Source organism: Lutra lutra, chromosome X, assembly GCF_902655055.1.
Source record: "Lutra lutra chromosome X, mLutLut1.2, whole genome shotgun sequence".
NCBI lineage: Eukaryota > Metazoa > Chordata > Mammalia > Carnivora > Mustelidae > Lutra > Lutra lutra.
In genome coordinates, this window is record NC_062296.1 from 5,587,503 (window position 1) to 5,601,555 (window position 14,053).

A 14,053-nucleotide genomic window follows, 5' to 3' on the forward strand; every position below is an offset into this window, starting at 1 on the left:
TGGACATGATATCACCACACAAATATATGAGTCAAGAGTCCTGAAAAATATAGTTTGACCTTCAGATACCCATGACCTACCCTCTTTTGGGAGAAAGACCATTTTTAAGAGACTAGAAATTCTACTGGATTTAGAAGCCCTGGGTGAGGCCTGTTCTAAGACTCACAGAGGTGGAGGGAAACAAAAACCATTGGGACTTCTTCCCTCTAGAACTTATTAAGGGTTAAAGGTAAAGGCACTTTTATGTTGTTAAGTCTAATTACTAAAGAGTATAACTTTTTTTTTTTTTTAGAGTGCAACTGTTTACTTTTGAATTCTTTTTTTTTAGGATATATTTACTGATTATTTACTCATTTCCAAATCCAACCTATTCTATTTTTTTTATTAATTTCTTTTTGGCGTAACAGAATTCATTGTTTATGCACCACACCCAGTGCTCCATGCCATATGTGCCCTCCATAATACCCACCACCTGGCTCCCCCAACCTCCCACCCCTCCCCGTTCAAAACCCTCAGGTTGTTTTTCAGAGTCCATAGTCTCTCATGGTTCATCTCCCCTTCCAATTTCCTCAACTCCTTTCTCCTCTCCATCTCCCTATGTCCTCCATGTTATTTGTTATGCTCCACAAATAAGTGAAACCATATGATAATTGACTCTCTCTGCTTGACTTATTTCACTCAACATAATCTCTTCCATTCTCGTCCATGTTGCTACTAAAGTTGGGCATTCATTCTTTCTGATGGAGGCATAATACTCCATAGTGTATATGGACCACATCTTCCTTATCCATTTGTCCGTTGAAGGGCATCTTGTTTCTTTCCACAGTTAGGCGACCTTGGTCATTGCTGCTATAAACATTGGGGTACAGATGGCCCTTCTTTTTTTAAAAAAATTTTTATTTCTTTTCAGCATAACAGTATTCATTGTTTATGCACCACACCCAGTGCTCCATGCCATATGTACCCTCCATAATACCCACCACCTGGCTCCCCCAACCTCCCACCCCTCCCCCTTCAAAACCCTCAGATTGTTTTTCAGAGTCCATAGTCTCTCATGGTTCACCTCCCCTTCCAATTTCCCTCAACTCCCTTCTCCTCTCCATCTCCCCTTGTCCTCCATGCTATTTGTTATGCTCCACAAATAAGTGAAACCATATGATAATTCACTCTCTCTGCTTGACGTAGCTTGCTTGACCTAGTCTGCTTGACTTCAGCATAATCTCTTCCAGTCCCGTCCATGTTGCTACAAAAGTTGGGTATTCATCCTTTCTGATGGAGGCATAATACTCCATAGTGTATATGGACCACATCTTCCTTATCCATTCATCCGTTGAAGGGCATCTTGGTTCTTTCCACAGTTTGGTGACTGTGGCCATTGCTGCTATAAACACTGGGGTACAGATGGCCCTTCTTTTCACTACATCTGTATCTTTGGGGTAAATACCCAGTAGTGCAATTGCAGGGTCATAGGGAAGCTCTATTTTTAATTTCTTGAGGAATCTTCACACTGTTTTCCAAAGTGGCTGCACCAACTTGCATTCCCACCAACAGTGTAAGAGGGTTCCCCTTTCTCCACATCCTCTCCAAAACACGTTGTTTCCTGTCTTGCTAATTTTGGCCATTCTAACTGGTGTAAGGTGGTATCTCAATGTGGTTTTAATTTGAATCTCCCTGATGGCTAGTGATGATGAACATTTTTTCATGTGTCTCATAGCCATTTGTATGTCTTCATTGGAGAAGTGTCTGTTCATATCTTCTGCCCATTTTTTTATATGATTGTCTGTTTTGTGTGTTGAGTTTGAAGAGTTTTTTTTTTTTAAAGATTTTATTTATTTATTTGACAGACAGAGATCACAAGTAGGCAGAGAGGCAGGCAGAGAGAGAGAGAGGAAGGGAAGCAGGCTCCCTGCTGAGCAGAGAGCCAGATGCGGGGCTCGATCCCAGGACCCTGAGACCATGACCTGAGCCAAAGGCAGAGGCTTAACCCACTGAGCCACCCAGGCGCCTAGAGGAGTTCTTTATAGATCCTGGATATCAACCTTTTGTCTGTACTGTCATTTGCAAATATCTTCTCCCATTCCGTGGGTTGCCTCTTTGTTTTGTTGACTGTTTCCTTTGCTTTGCAGAAGCTTTTGACCCTGATGAAGTCCCAAAAGTTCTTTTCACTTTTGTTTCCCAGGCGCCCTAGCTTTTGTTTCCTTTGCTTTTGGAGACATATCTTGAAAGAAGTTGCTTTGGCTGATACTGAAGAGGTTACTGCCTATGTTCTCCTCTAGGATTCTGATGGATTCCTGTCTCACGTTGAGGTCTTTTTCCATTTTGAGTTTATCTTTGTGTACGGTGTAAGAGAATGGTCGAGTTTCATTCTTCTACATATAGCTGTCCAGTTTTCCCAGCACCATTTATTGAAGAGACTGTCTTTTTTCCACTGTATATGTTTTCCTGTTTTGTCGAAGATTATTTGCCTATAGAGTTGAGGGTCCCTATCTGGGCTCTCTACTCTGTTCCACTGGTCTATGTGTCTGTTTTTATGCCAGTACCATGCTGTCTTGGTGATCACAGCTTTGTAGTAAAGCTTGAAATCAGGTAACATGATGCCCCCAGTTTTATTTTTGTTTTTCAACATTTCCTTAGCGATTCAGGATCTCTTCTGATTCCATACAAATTTTTGGATTATTTGCTCCAGCTCTTTGAAAAATACCGGTGGAATTTTGATCGTAATGGCATTAAAAGTATAGATTGCTCTAGGCAGTATAGACATTTTAACAATGTTTATTCTTCCGATCCAAAAGCATGGAATGGTCTTTCATCTTTTTGTGTCTTCTTCAAGTTCTTACAGATGGCCCTTCTTTTCACTATATCTGTATCTTTGGGGTAAATACCCAGTAGTGCAATTGCAAGGTCATAGGGAAGCTCTATTTTTGAATTCTGACAAGTGTTTGTGTGTATACCTTTATGTGTATACACATAGCTCATTAATTTGCTGAATTTCCCCTAGGAGGCTCTATCTGTATATTTTGAAATAAAAAGTTCCCCCATAATTTACACTCATATTATCCGAATCCTGTCATCTGAATCAATGCTTTCCCCTCAATACTATAACTACCATGGAAGAGAGAAGCGAACTCAGATCTTGGAACTCCCCTTTTTTAATGCTCTTGCCTAATAGGCAGTGAGAGTTCTAAACAGAGCGGGATGTTTAGAGCGGGATGGGGAGGATGGCACCCCATGGATGGACATACCATAAAAAACATTGTATGGCAGTGAAATCTACTGAGCAAGGAAAGACCCAGTTCTCCAAAAGTTAGTCAGACTGTTGGGGTCAGGCCCAGAGAAAGTGTGGCTGTCAGAAACACAGAGGGAGCCTGGCGGGTTCCCAGTTTGGATTTGGACATACTTAGATCAGTGCTTTTGAACCTGCTGCCCATGCATGCAGTCCTTACAAACAATCCAGGCCCAAATGGAAGGTCTGCTTTTCATCAGCTGGGGAAGAGAAGCAAAGATGAGGAAAACTAATAATGTCTCCCAGTAATTAAGGGATTCTGCTTTGCAAGACTCTCTACTCTCTCACTGCAGTAAAGTGGCAGGAGCATATCCAGGATATCTGCCAGTCTCAGGAAGGTGTGTCTCCTGCAGCAAGGGCCAACTCAGGGGCTGTTTCCCACCCAACTCAAGTCACCAGTGGCCATCCACACACAGAAAGTTCTTAGTTGCCTGGAGGATTACCCTGCCACATGGAAAATCCTAGAAGCTGGCTTGAAAAGCACACAGTAGTAAAATAGGGGAGAGTAATAGAAATGGCTAAGCAGATAATAGTTTGGAAGCTAAAAGCAAAAATAATAAATCCACACCCTACAATAAAGAAGGGAACTTATTCCAGCTCAAATCTGATGGACAACACTTGGCCCTTAGATCCAGTAGCTAAAAAAGAGAGCAGCTCATTCATAAAGTGGACTCAGCACCTTCCAGTTTTATTGACTCTTCCCATAGAGAACCTTAGTCCTACTGAATTACGCAATATACCCCTGTGCTATGAAATGCTGTTTTCTGGAAATGCAGCTTCTAACTATAAATCACAATTGACGAGTTTATTTCTGTTAGTTACAAACTATTGAAATATTGAATTTTATGGTCTATATGGAAATCAGCATATTTCACAGCAGGAGCCTAATACTCTTGCTTTAGGAGTAAGATCATTTTCCAGTGGGAAAAATACTGTTATATTTTTTCAACTCTGGAAACCTGTGTTGATTTCCTAAATGCTCAAGTGTGTGTGCGTGTGTGTGTGTGTGTGTGTGTGTGTGTATTAATTTTATTGACATTTTAATGGGAGGAGGGCAAGGTATGAGAATAAAACCTATTGTTTACTAGAATCACAGAATCACAAGGGGAAGGGCAATTCAAGATGCAATGAATGGAAAAGCTGAAATGAACAATATCAAAGACAATTTGGATTTCCATGTTTCCACATAATTTGGTCCTTAATTCAAGGTTATGGCTTTATTTCCCCCCTTTCTTACTTTTTTCTCACCTCTCTAAATGAGAGTTATTGGTTGCTGAAATTGAACTTGGAATGAGAAGGCACAGATCAGGCCAGAAAACCAAATAGAACTGATGATGAGGCCAGGGCTCTGGGGGCTTTGCTGTTCAACGGAACTAGGAACACAGAAATGCCATTGCCTTTCTTAGAGCCACAGTCTATTTGGGAGTCATTCCCAGCTGTTTTAGGCAATTATTTGTGATCTTCCAAAAGGTAAGTGATTTACTTCAAATGTGCCCTTAGACCACTTGAATGTCATAAATTATTTCATTTCAAAAATTTTCAAGTTATGTGACTATTACCCACATAGAAAAGCTGACTTTCATTTTCCATTACTAGGAATGGAAGAAGTTGTGAGAGAAATACTCCCTTGATACATTCTTGGACAAATGGATATTACAAAATCTACAGTAGTTAATCCGAGAAAATTGGTTTCTCCTTACCCCTCCTTTAGTTAGCATCAATAACAAATGCAGACAGTGCGGAGAGAATCACAGGGCCCTGGCTTCTGAACTTTAACCCAACATCATGTAATCTCTTATTCCATCTCTTCCTGGCTCTCCTTGCTTGTCTGTAATATACAGTCACCAGATGACGTGCAAATAGCAAGGTCTCAAGCTGACTGGCCATAACAATCCACTCAACACTTCATGTCCCAACATGGCTGCTGAGATGTATCCTTTCTTCATCCTAGCTGGTCATGTCTGAATATCATGTATGATGAGGTCTGTGGTGGAAGTTACATAATGTTCAGACAACTAGTCAAGAATCACAGGTGTTTTCATATTCCAGGTATTATTAATCCAGCCTGTATTTACCTCACTAGAGAGTCTAATGGTGACCTCATTCATTTTTACTGTTACTCGTTTATTATGGGAGATCTCGTTCTCCTCTCTAATCGAACTCCATATTACTATGAGCCAAGGTTCCTATTTTCGAGGAGCAGGAGAGAGAACAAGATTCACTCAGCACTGAGGCAATGTTTCCTTGCCAAATGCCCCTGAAGAAGCCTGCTTTGGAAACCCAGTACTCACGCCTCCAGTGATACTAACTTCGTAGAAGCTCTGCTGGTTGGGTCACTCCACTCTGAAAAGAAAGGGCACATGTAATTATTACCCACATTTCCTACTGTCAAATGATCACTCTGAATGAAATCGGTCTTCAAACATGCAGCCCTTCCAGTTACAAACACAGATGCGTACACACACACACACACACACACACACACACACACACACACATTTTTAGCATCCTGTCATAAATCACAGATGAAAAAGTAAAGGAACCAATTGGATATATCACAATATGACTTTTTGCCACTGTCAATTCATGTTTTCATGATATCAGGTAGGAAAGAGAAGAAAGTAAGGGAGGAGATGACATGAATGTTTGGACTAAGTATAATTTTTAAAAAACACTTACTTTGTAAGGTGAATCCTGGAGTCAGGTGTTGGGATTCCTATAAGGAGGAACACATGAGACAAATATTAGTGAAATACTACAGAGGGAACAAAGGGTGTATTTGTTATTATTGAAGGCAGAACTTGCCTAGTGTTCACCAAAAAGAAGCCACTCTTAACAATTCCATTAAGTTGGCTTCTATCCCTAGGTCTATTTGAAGGATAAACAATTGCTAGTCACACCTGCCATAACATGACCATAACTTCCATTCCATCAGACTGATGAAACGTGTGCAACATGGGAACGAATGACCCACATGTATGAAATTCAAGTGTCTAATTTCTCACTTAGCTAGCAATGATGTCTCTAAGGAAAGAAAGGCTCTGGTTCAAACTAACAAATGATCCTGGTTTTTGTTGAAGTGTAAACAAGACTGAAATTAATAGATGTGCTCAGTTGTTCCCTTTTATAGGAACAACCCCAATTTTCTACCTTAACTGTGATACATACACGATAGATGGATCTCGTTTTCACAAGACAAGTGTTCTTAAAACTTCATTACAATTTTGGTGACATACAGGAAGCCATTTGAAATATGCGAGTGGAGCACATTATTTAAAGGGATTTAGATTTGATTTTAAAGTCATCCTGCACGCAACTCATTCACTGATTTTGAGAAATATAGATTTCTACACATGGTGCTTTCTGGGAGTATGGCACACCTGTGTGGATCCTGCCCAAACTCGCAGGCAGAAGCACTATGACAATGGACAGAGCACGCATGGCACCATGGGGACAGAAGGGAAAGAACTGACTACAAGATAAGAGCTTCAAAAGGGAGACAACGAATTCAAGGGAATACAAGAATTGGTTATGTCCAGTGCTGCTGTAAGTAATCTAGTTTTGAAGCCTAATCTTGCCACCCTATACAAGGAAAAACAAAAATCAAAGCATCATTTGTCTTTAAGAGAAGTAATCAAGGGACATCTGAAAAAAAAAAAAAAAGAGAAGTAATCAAGAACAATAACGTTGTCCTTTCATGGCAAGTGAATGTTTTGATCTATTTAGCATGATTTTGTTGCTAAGGAGACTTCGCTTCCAGCAAGATCACCACTCCAGAAGACTACCATAAACTCCACATGATATGAAAAAGGTTTCTCAAAGGCTTCTCTACCCTCACTTGATAGAGAACTGACTTTTGACAGAAAACTCTAACATGGATGGCCATTTGATTCCCAATCCTTAGCAAATCATAGATGGCGAGGAAGGGGAAACTGTCCTAGAGGCACAACCACTGGGAACACTGAGACATGAAAACTGACAGCAAAGGGGGCCAAAGAAGATAACATAGCCAAGTTAGAACTTACAAAGCACAGGAGTCTATGGTTATTTAATATAGAGGCAGGCATTCCTACGCATCTTAATAGCTCCTGAGGGCATAATTACAACATAGTCCAATAACTGGTGCTCATCATAATGTCTAAGTTATCAAGAAAGACAAAAGCATGTTTAGTAGAATATTTATAAGAAGTCAGAAAAATATTAATTACATCTCAAAATGATTTGTATTACATGATTCCTATGGAAGGATGGGCCTTTGGTTATCCAAGAATTTTGATTGCCCAGAACACCTCATTTCTTTCCCAGGATGCCAGATAAATGGGGGGTTAACCATTTGTATGCCCTTCACTATATACAATATTTCTACCCGTTATTTTTTACAAGGGATTTCATTACAATCATATGGGGCAAATTTGGGCTCGTATATTACTGGGAATCAAATGACAAGTTCCAAAGTCAAATAAACGAAACACTTGGTTAGAGAGTAACACATGCAGCTAGCCAGTCCCTGTACTGGTCCCAGGAAGATGGCCCGATGTTTTAATCTTCATCCAAGTATTCTGGACTTTAGGCCCGAACAGTCAGTTGCTCAAGGCACTGGGGCAGTGATTTATGAAATGAATTTGAGGATTGCATTATTTATTGCATTAGGGTTACTGGAGTTATACATTCTTGATACTTTTTTTTTTTTTAAGTAGTCTCCACACCCAACGTGGAACTTGAACTCACAACTCTGAGATCAAGAGCCAGATGCTCTATTGAGTGAGCCACCCAGGTGCCCCTTTATTACTGTTTTTAATGTTAAGCTGCATAAGAGTTTTTAAAACCAGAATTCCAAACAAATGAAACACCTTTGGATAACACCCAAGTTACCATACAAACACACCCAATCCCAACTGGAAATAGCTTGGCTGTGTGAAAAATCTGCATTGTTCATGCCATAATTATTGATGCCCATAATATAATTTTTTTAAAAAAGAGGCTTGACTTTGATCTGTGTGTTTCTTTCATAGGCATGTCACATAAGTAATTTTAGCAACAGAATATAATGACATCCAATTGTTTTCACAAGCTTAAGTGAGGATATTTTCAGTAATAACTGTGATGATAAGCCCACAATCAGACATTCCCACAGGATCTTGGTCCAGAGCAGTGACTGGCAAACTTTTCCTGTAAAGGGCAGGATACTCAAGATTTTAAGCTTTGGGGTGGGTTGGGCATATAGTCTCTGTCACAAGTACTCAACTCTGTCACTGCTCTGCAAGAGCAGTCGCAGCTGATATGTAAATGAATCAGTGTGGCTGGATTCCAAGAAAGCTTGAGTTATAGACGCCAGAGTTGGATCATCTCTGTGAAGCCTTTACTGAACTTCCCCTGGGGATACTATCAGTTCCCTCACTTCTGCTCAGCAGTGTACTCCCTTCCTTGTGAGTCCTTTTATTCCTTCTGAGAAAAGGGCATTTTCAACTTGGAATGTGAGCGTAAATTTCAGTAAGTAGGGAATTTTCAACTGTGTCTGTTTTTGTAAGTCTGCAGACTCATTGACTCTCTGAGCTGAAAACCCCTTGGGGATTACATGGTTCACACAGGCATGCGTGCACAGATACATGCACAGATAGCACAGATGGGGAAACTGAGGCTTGTAAGAACTGAAGCTGGACCATCTGGCTAGTGATTGGCAGAGCCAGGATTAAAAGCAGCCAGGTCTGTAGCCCCCAAGGCGATTCTCCGGCTCTAACATGAATGTACAATATGGATGCTTTCTGAGAAGATGGTGTCACCTCGGTCCAGCACGAGTGCTGAGGGAAGGGGGGCACCTAGACAAGTGTATTTACTGTACATGGCCATGTTTTGGAAAATGGACTTTGAACCAAGGCATCTGTAAGCCTGTGTGATAAACACATCGTCATAACACCTGAATCAAAAGGCTGGTTCGCTGATTTATTAGCTGGGTGATTCAGAGCACATTATTTTACTCCGTGCCTCAGTTTCCTCATCTGTGAGTTAGGGAGAGTTGAATTACCAATCTCTTTGGGTTTCAATGAGGATTGAATTATTTACTAGATATGATGTGCTTAGAATGAGGCAATGCACATCATGGCATTACGGTGTTGATGTACTTTTCTTTCAAACCAACATTTTGGCTAGAACCAAGTGAAACAAAAGAGTGGGTGTGTATCCATCCTGGTTTCACCATTTCATGCCAGTTGCCTCTACCTTTATCATGGGGTTGATGGGAGCACAGATAATTGGCAGAAAATGCAACTAGTGCTTGATTCCAAATTGTGCACTTACTACAAAAGCGCATTTAAACAACCAGTTCTATTGTATACACTTGTAAATGTCAAAATTGCAACTTGCACAAATTATCTCCAAAATTGGAGAACACAGCTGAAAACACTGCAATTGCTGAACCAGGGATGGATTCAACGCCTGAAATGTCTGGATGGATCCCTTGGCAGGGATGTTAAGGATGACTGGGTTCCTTCTTCTACAAATAGTCTAAATTCCTTGACTGGTACTCAGGGTCTTTTATAGAGATGCATTCATTTGCCTGGGGTTCAGATCTCTCTCTGCTTCCCATCACAAGAACTCTGAACCAGCCACCTGAGACCACATCAGTATGGATCATGCCATGATCCTACATCTTCTCGTGCCTTAGTCCATCCTGTTCTGCAGTGGAGTGTTCTTGTTTCCAGTCCTTCTCCACCTGTCAAAGTTGTTGGCATCCTACAAATTCTGCCACCTCTCTGAGCACTTCCTCAACACCCAGGGACCGTTAGATACTTCTCTGAACCTCCAATTCTCTGTGAAGACACTTCCTGCACTGTTTTGTCATTTAGCTGATAACCCATGGAGGGTTTTTCTTCATCCCTAACTTTAAGTCTTATTATATGACCTCAGAAAATGGTTTCTGGATAAACGGATGGATGGACGGTTAATTGGATGGAAGGAAGGAAGGGAGAAAGACATTACTTTTTCTTTTAAAGCGTGTTATTAGAATAGCCATGGGGATTTCAGCATTTTAAAAAGTGATGGTGAGAAAAAAATCTTACTGGGAGCAGGTGAGGAAAACAATTAAACATTTGAAGTTCAGGGCGCCTGGGTGGCTCAGTGGTTTAAGCCTCTGCCTTCGGCTCAGGTCATGATCTCAGGATCCTGGGACTGAGCCCTGCATTGGGCTCTCTGCTCAGCGGGGAGCCTGCTTCCCCCCTCTCTCTCTGCCTGCCTCTCTGCCTACATGTGATCTCTGTCTGTCAAATAAACAAAATCTTTTAAAAAAATTTGAAGTTCTATCAATATGATGTGTTGGCATGTAAAGATCTGTGTGCTTATGAGCAAGGACTGGAAGGTGACAAACAAAATTGAAAATCGACCCATTAGGGTGAAGAGTATAGGTTTTTTAATTAAAAAAGAAAATCTTGGATGTTGTTGTTACATCAACAAGTTGGTCTTCTTAAATGGATGAGCTCATTCTTGTAATTCATCAGTTCTGGACACAGTAACTTGGACAGTGACAGGGCTCTAGGTAGTACAATATACAGGCCAGCATCTGAGTATATATGGTCTTAAAGACTCTCCTTTGGGGGACACCTTGGTGGCTCAGTAGGTTAAGCTTCTGCCTTAGGCTCAGGTCCTGATCCTGGGATCCTGGAATCGAGCCCATTATCGGGCTCCCTGCTCAGTGGGGAGTCTGCTTCTCCTTCTCCCTCTGCTCGTGTTTTCTCTCTTTCCCTCTCACTTGCTCACTCTCTCTCCCTCTCTCTCAAATAAATAAAATCTTTTAAAAAAGACTCTGCTTCAGGATAAAGGAGATTTATATTATCTCGAAGGGAAAGAGGAGGTCTGGATTTTTGTAAAGATTTTATTTATTTTAGAGAGAGAGGGTAAGCAGGAAAAGGAGCAGATGGGGAGGAAGAGGGAGGGAGAAAGAATCTCAAGCAGACTTTGTGCTGAGCATGGAGCCCAATGCGGGGCTTGATCTCATGACCCTGAGACCATGACCTGAGCTGAAACCAGGAGTTGGATGCTCAACTGACTGAGCTACACCGGCACCCTGAGGAAGTCTAGATTTTATAGCACTAGAACATCGAGGCCATCGGTATTTTTAAGACTCCAGTTGGAAGACTGGTACAACTGAAATAAGATAAAGGAAAATGGAGGTAGCAAGAGAATTGACCTGTCCTGGGATGCAAAGTGAGTTCTTCTCGGAGTTTCCGGAAGTATGCATGGCAGTGAGAGGAGCAGGCCAGGAATGGGTCATCTCCTGGTGAGGAAAAACAAAGAAACTTTATTTTGGGGCACTTAGCAAATGAAATATTTTCTTGGCACTAAATATAGTAGGGTCCTTTATAAATACTTAAGGACTCAGCTGGCCTTAATTGTTTTCAGGAGAACTTAAATCAATTCCATCTGCTCCCCTGCCCCATTCTGGTTCTGGAAGCCTATCTACGACGCAAGGGGCCATCTGACATCCACTCCCACAGAGCCAGGAACAGGGAGCTCACTAAGTCTTGAAGCAGCCTGTCCCACATTGAGACAGTCTGATCACACTATTCCTCCTGGTTGTGAGCTAAACGCCTGTCTCCCAGGAGTCACTCTCTAAGGATCATACTTTGGAACCACACAGAATATATCTCATCTCCTCTTCTTTCGCGTGGCAAGCCTTCAGCTGGTGGAAGACAGCAATCCTATCTCCTGGTACTGCCTTTCTCTAGTCTGAGACATTTGTAGCTTCTTTATTCATTCATTGGGAGCCTTTAACTTTTCTTCTAATGCTTGGGTTCTGCATTCTGTCAACTCTCCTAAGTGCTTCCAGGAGGGCCTTCTGATGGCCTGGGGCTCTTCCAGCTCCTGGTATCCTGTTTCCCATGTGATCTGCCCAGCTCGGCGGGGGGAGGGCAGTACGGTCACTACCTTTGCTCCCTCCCTCTGGATACTCTTATACTCCTTTCCCTTGGCGGAGCCTCACAGTAACAAGGTTGGGCATGTGTCGTTGATTTCTCCATGCAAAGACAAGGCCGCTGAGGAGAATTTGTTCTCATTCACAGAGAAGGTTACTATGAGATTGGTAGTGCCATTCCGCCCAGCCAGACACAGGGTGCTCCTGTGAGTTCGAGTCTCAACATAGGAAGGAGAGGTCCCTGCAGCTCCCATTCCCCATTATCAACAGGGGCACCTTCTTGATTCCTTTAAACTCCCAGTTTGAAAAGAGCTGCTGTTCAAATCTTGCTTGAGTCTTAGGGCTCGTGGCCAACATGATTTACTCTGAGAAGAAGGGTGACTAAATCATAGGCCCAAGGTCCCAGCACCAGGGATGACACAGTTTATGAAGCAGGAGCAGACCAGCCTGTGTTGCACTCATCAGACATTCTGGTATAGAAACACTCAACATAAAAACCAGTGCAATAATGGACAAAATGAAAAGCTTTGGGGAGGAGTGGAGAGGATCAAAGTTTATGAAAGGTCTTTTTATTTATTTATTTATTTATTTTTAATGAGACAGTTACATAACACTTTCTCCCCATCTTTACGGGTAACATAATTAGTCATTTCAAAGGTAATATTAATAAGGACTCTCAGGTAGCACTGAAACATGTTTTTCCCCCCCTTCTATAATTACCCAGTTCAAAAAGAGCCTTTGATGTATGAAGAGCTACTTCATGGATTCATTCACAGCAGCAGTGCTAAAGCAGAATTCGTAAGTATGATTCAGACAAGGGCTGACACAGATTGGAGTCTACCTAGCACTATTTAAAAGGAGGCACTAAGGACATTAAAAATGCATATGAGATTTAGAGGGGATGCTTAACCTACTTAAGAGAGAGACTATTTTCAAGTGTTTTTGAGTTGTGCATTTGTATGCAGTTGATAACGTTCCTATGCTACTTCTGCATTCATCAACACTGGCCCAAAGTAACTCTCCGCGACAAGAGTTGGAAGCCTAATTCTAATTACTGAAGGATTTATTTTACATTTTAGGTGTTTTCTTTTACTGATGAAGGTTGGTCTTCTCCAAAATCTGTCCCATGTAAAACATACAGGTCTTATTTAGCTAAGGGGCAGGAAGGTCCCCATTGGGATCTGGAAGAGTTGTCTCTTATCGGCAACTAGGCAGTGCCCCTGGGTTTTTGAAAAGGTGTTTCAGGGGCACCTGGGTGGCTCAGTGGGTTAAGCCTCTGCCTTTGGCTCAGGTCATGATCTCAGGGTCCTGGGTTCGAGCCCCACGTCAGGCTCTCTTCTCAGCTGGGAGCCTGCTTCTCCCTCTCTCTCTGCCTGCCTCTCTGCCTACTCGTGATCTCTCTCTCTGTGTCAAATAAATAAATAAAAATCTTAAAAAAAAAAAAAAAGAAAATGTGTTTCAGACACCTGAAAGGATGAACTCCCTCCTCAGAGGTGTACCCCTCTCCCCCAGGTCATCTGAATTTACTCTGTGGCAGAACAGGGTTATCTCAAATTGCTGTCCAAGCATGCCGCATTGCTGGCCAGGCCACAAGGAACCACGACCGCGTCTGCATTTTCAGCAACTGATTCTCTATTGGAAATGTGAGATTTCAGGAAATGGCAAGCCGATTCCGTGTTACCACTGATTCATTTGATTAAAGCACAGAAGGTGTAGTTGAAAGGAATATAATTTCCTGAAAAGCTATCTTCAGCAAGAAACTTTGGTGCAAGTTCTTTCACTTCTCAAAATGAGCTAGACCTGTAAAGTGTGAAAAGCTCACAGCAGATTTTCCATTGTCATCCTTTTCATTCACACTTGAAGGATAT

The 14,053-nt window shown here is 41.7% G+C and overlaps 1 protein-coding gene across 11 annotated transcripts in view; it reads right to left on the minus strand.

Annotated features, from left to right (window-relative positions):
* AFF2 (ALF transcription elongation factor 2) overlaps positions 1-14,053 on the minus strand; it is a 710,743-nt gene that overhangs the window by 136,641 nt on the left and 560,049 nt on the right. For 9 of the 11 annotated variants that reach the window (XM_047715962.1, XM_047715955.1, XM_047715956.1 and 6 more), the window contains 3 exons: positions 11,463-11,549; positions 5,963-5,999; positions 5,593-5,626 (listed from right to left, as the gene is read on the minus strand). In XM_047715962.1, coding sequence (XP_047571918.1) covers positions 5,593-5,626; positions 5,963-5,999; positions 11,463-11,549 — 158 coding nt within the window. The remainder of the gene's footprint in view (positions 1-5,592; positions 5,627-5,962; positions 6,000-11,462; positions 11,550-14,053) is intronic. The other 2 variants (XM_047715960.1, XM_047715959.1) reach the window with 1 other exon arrangement.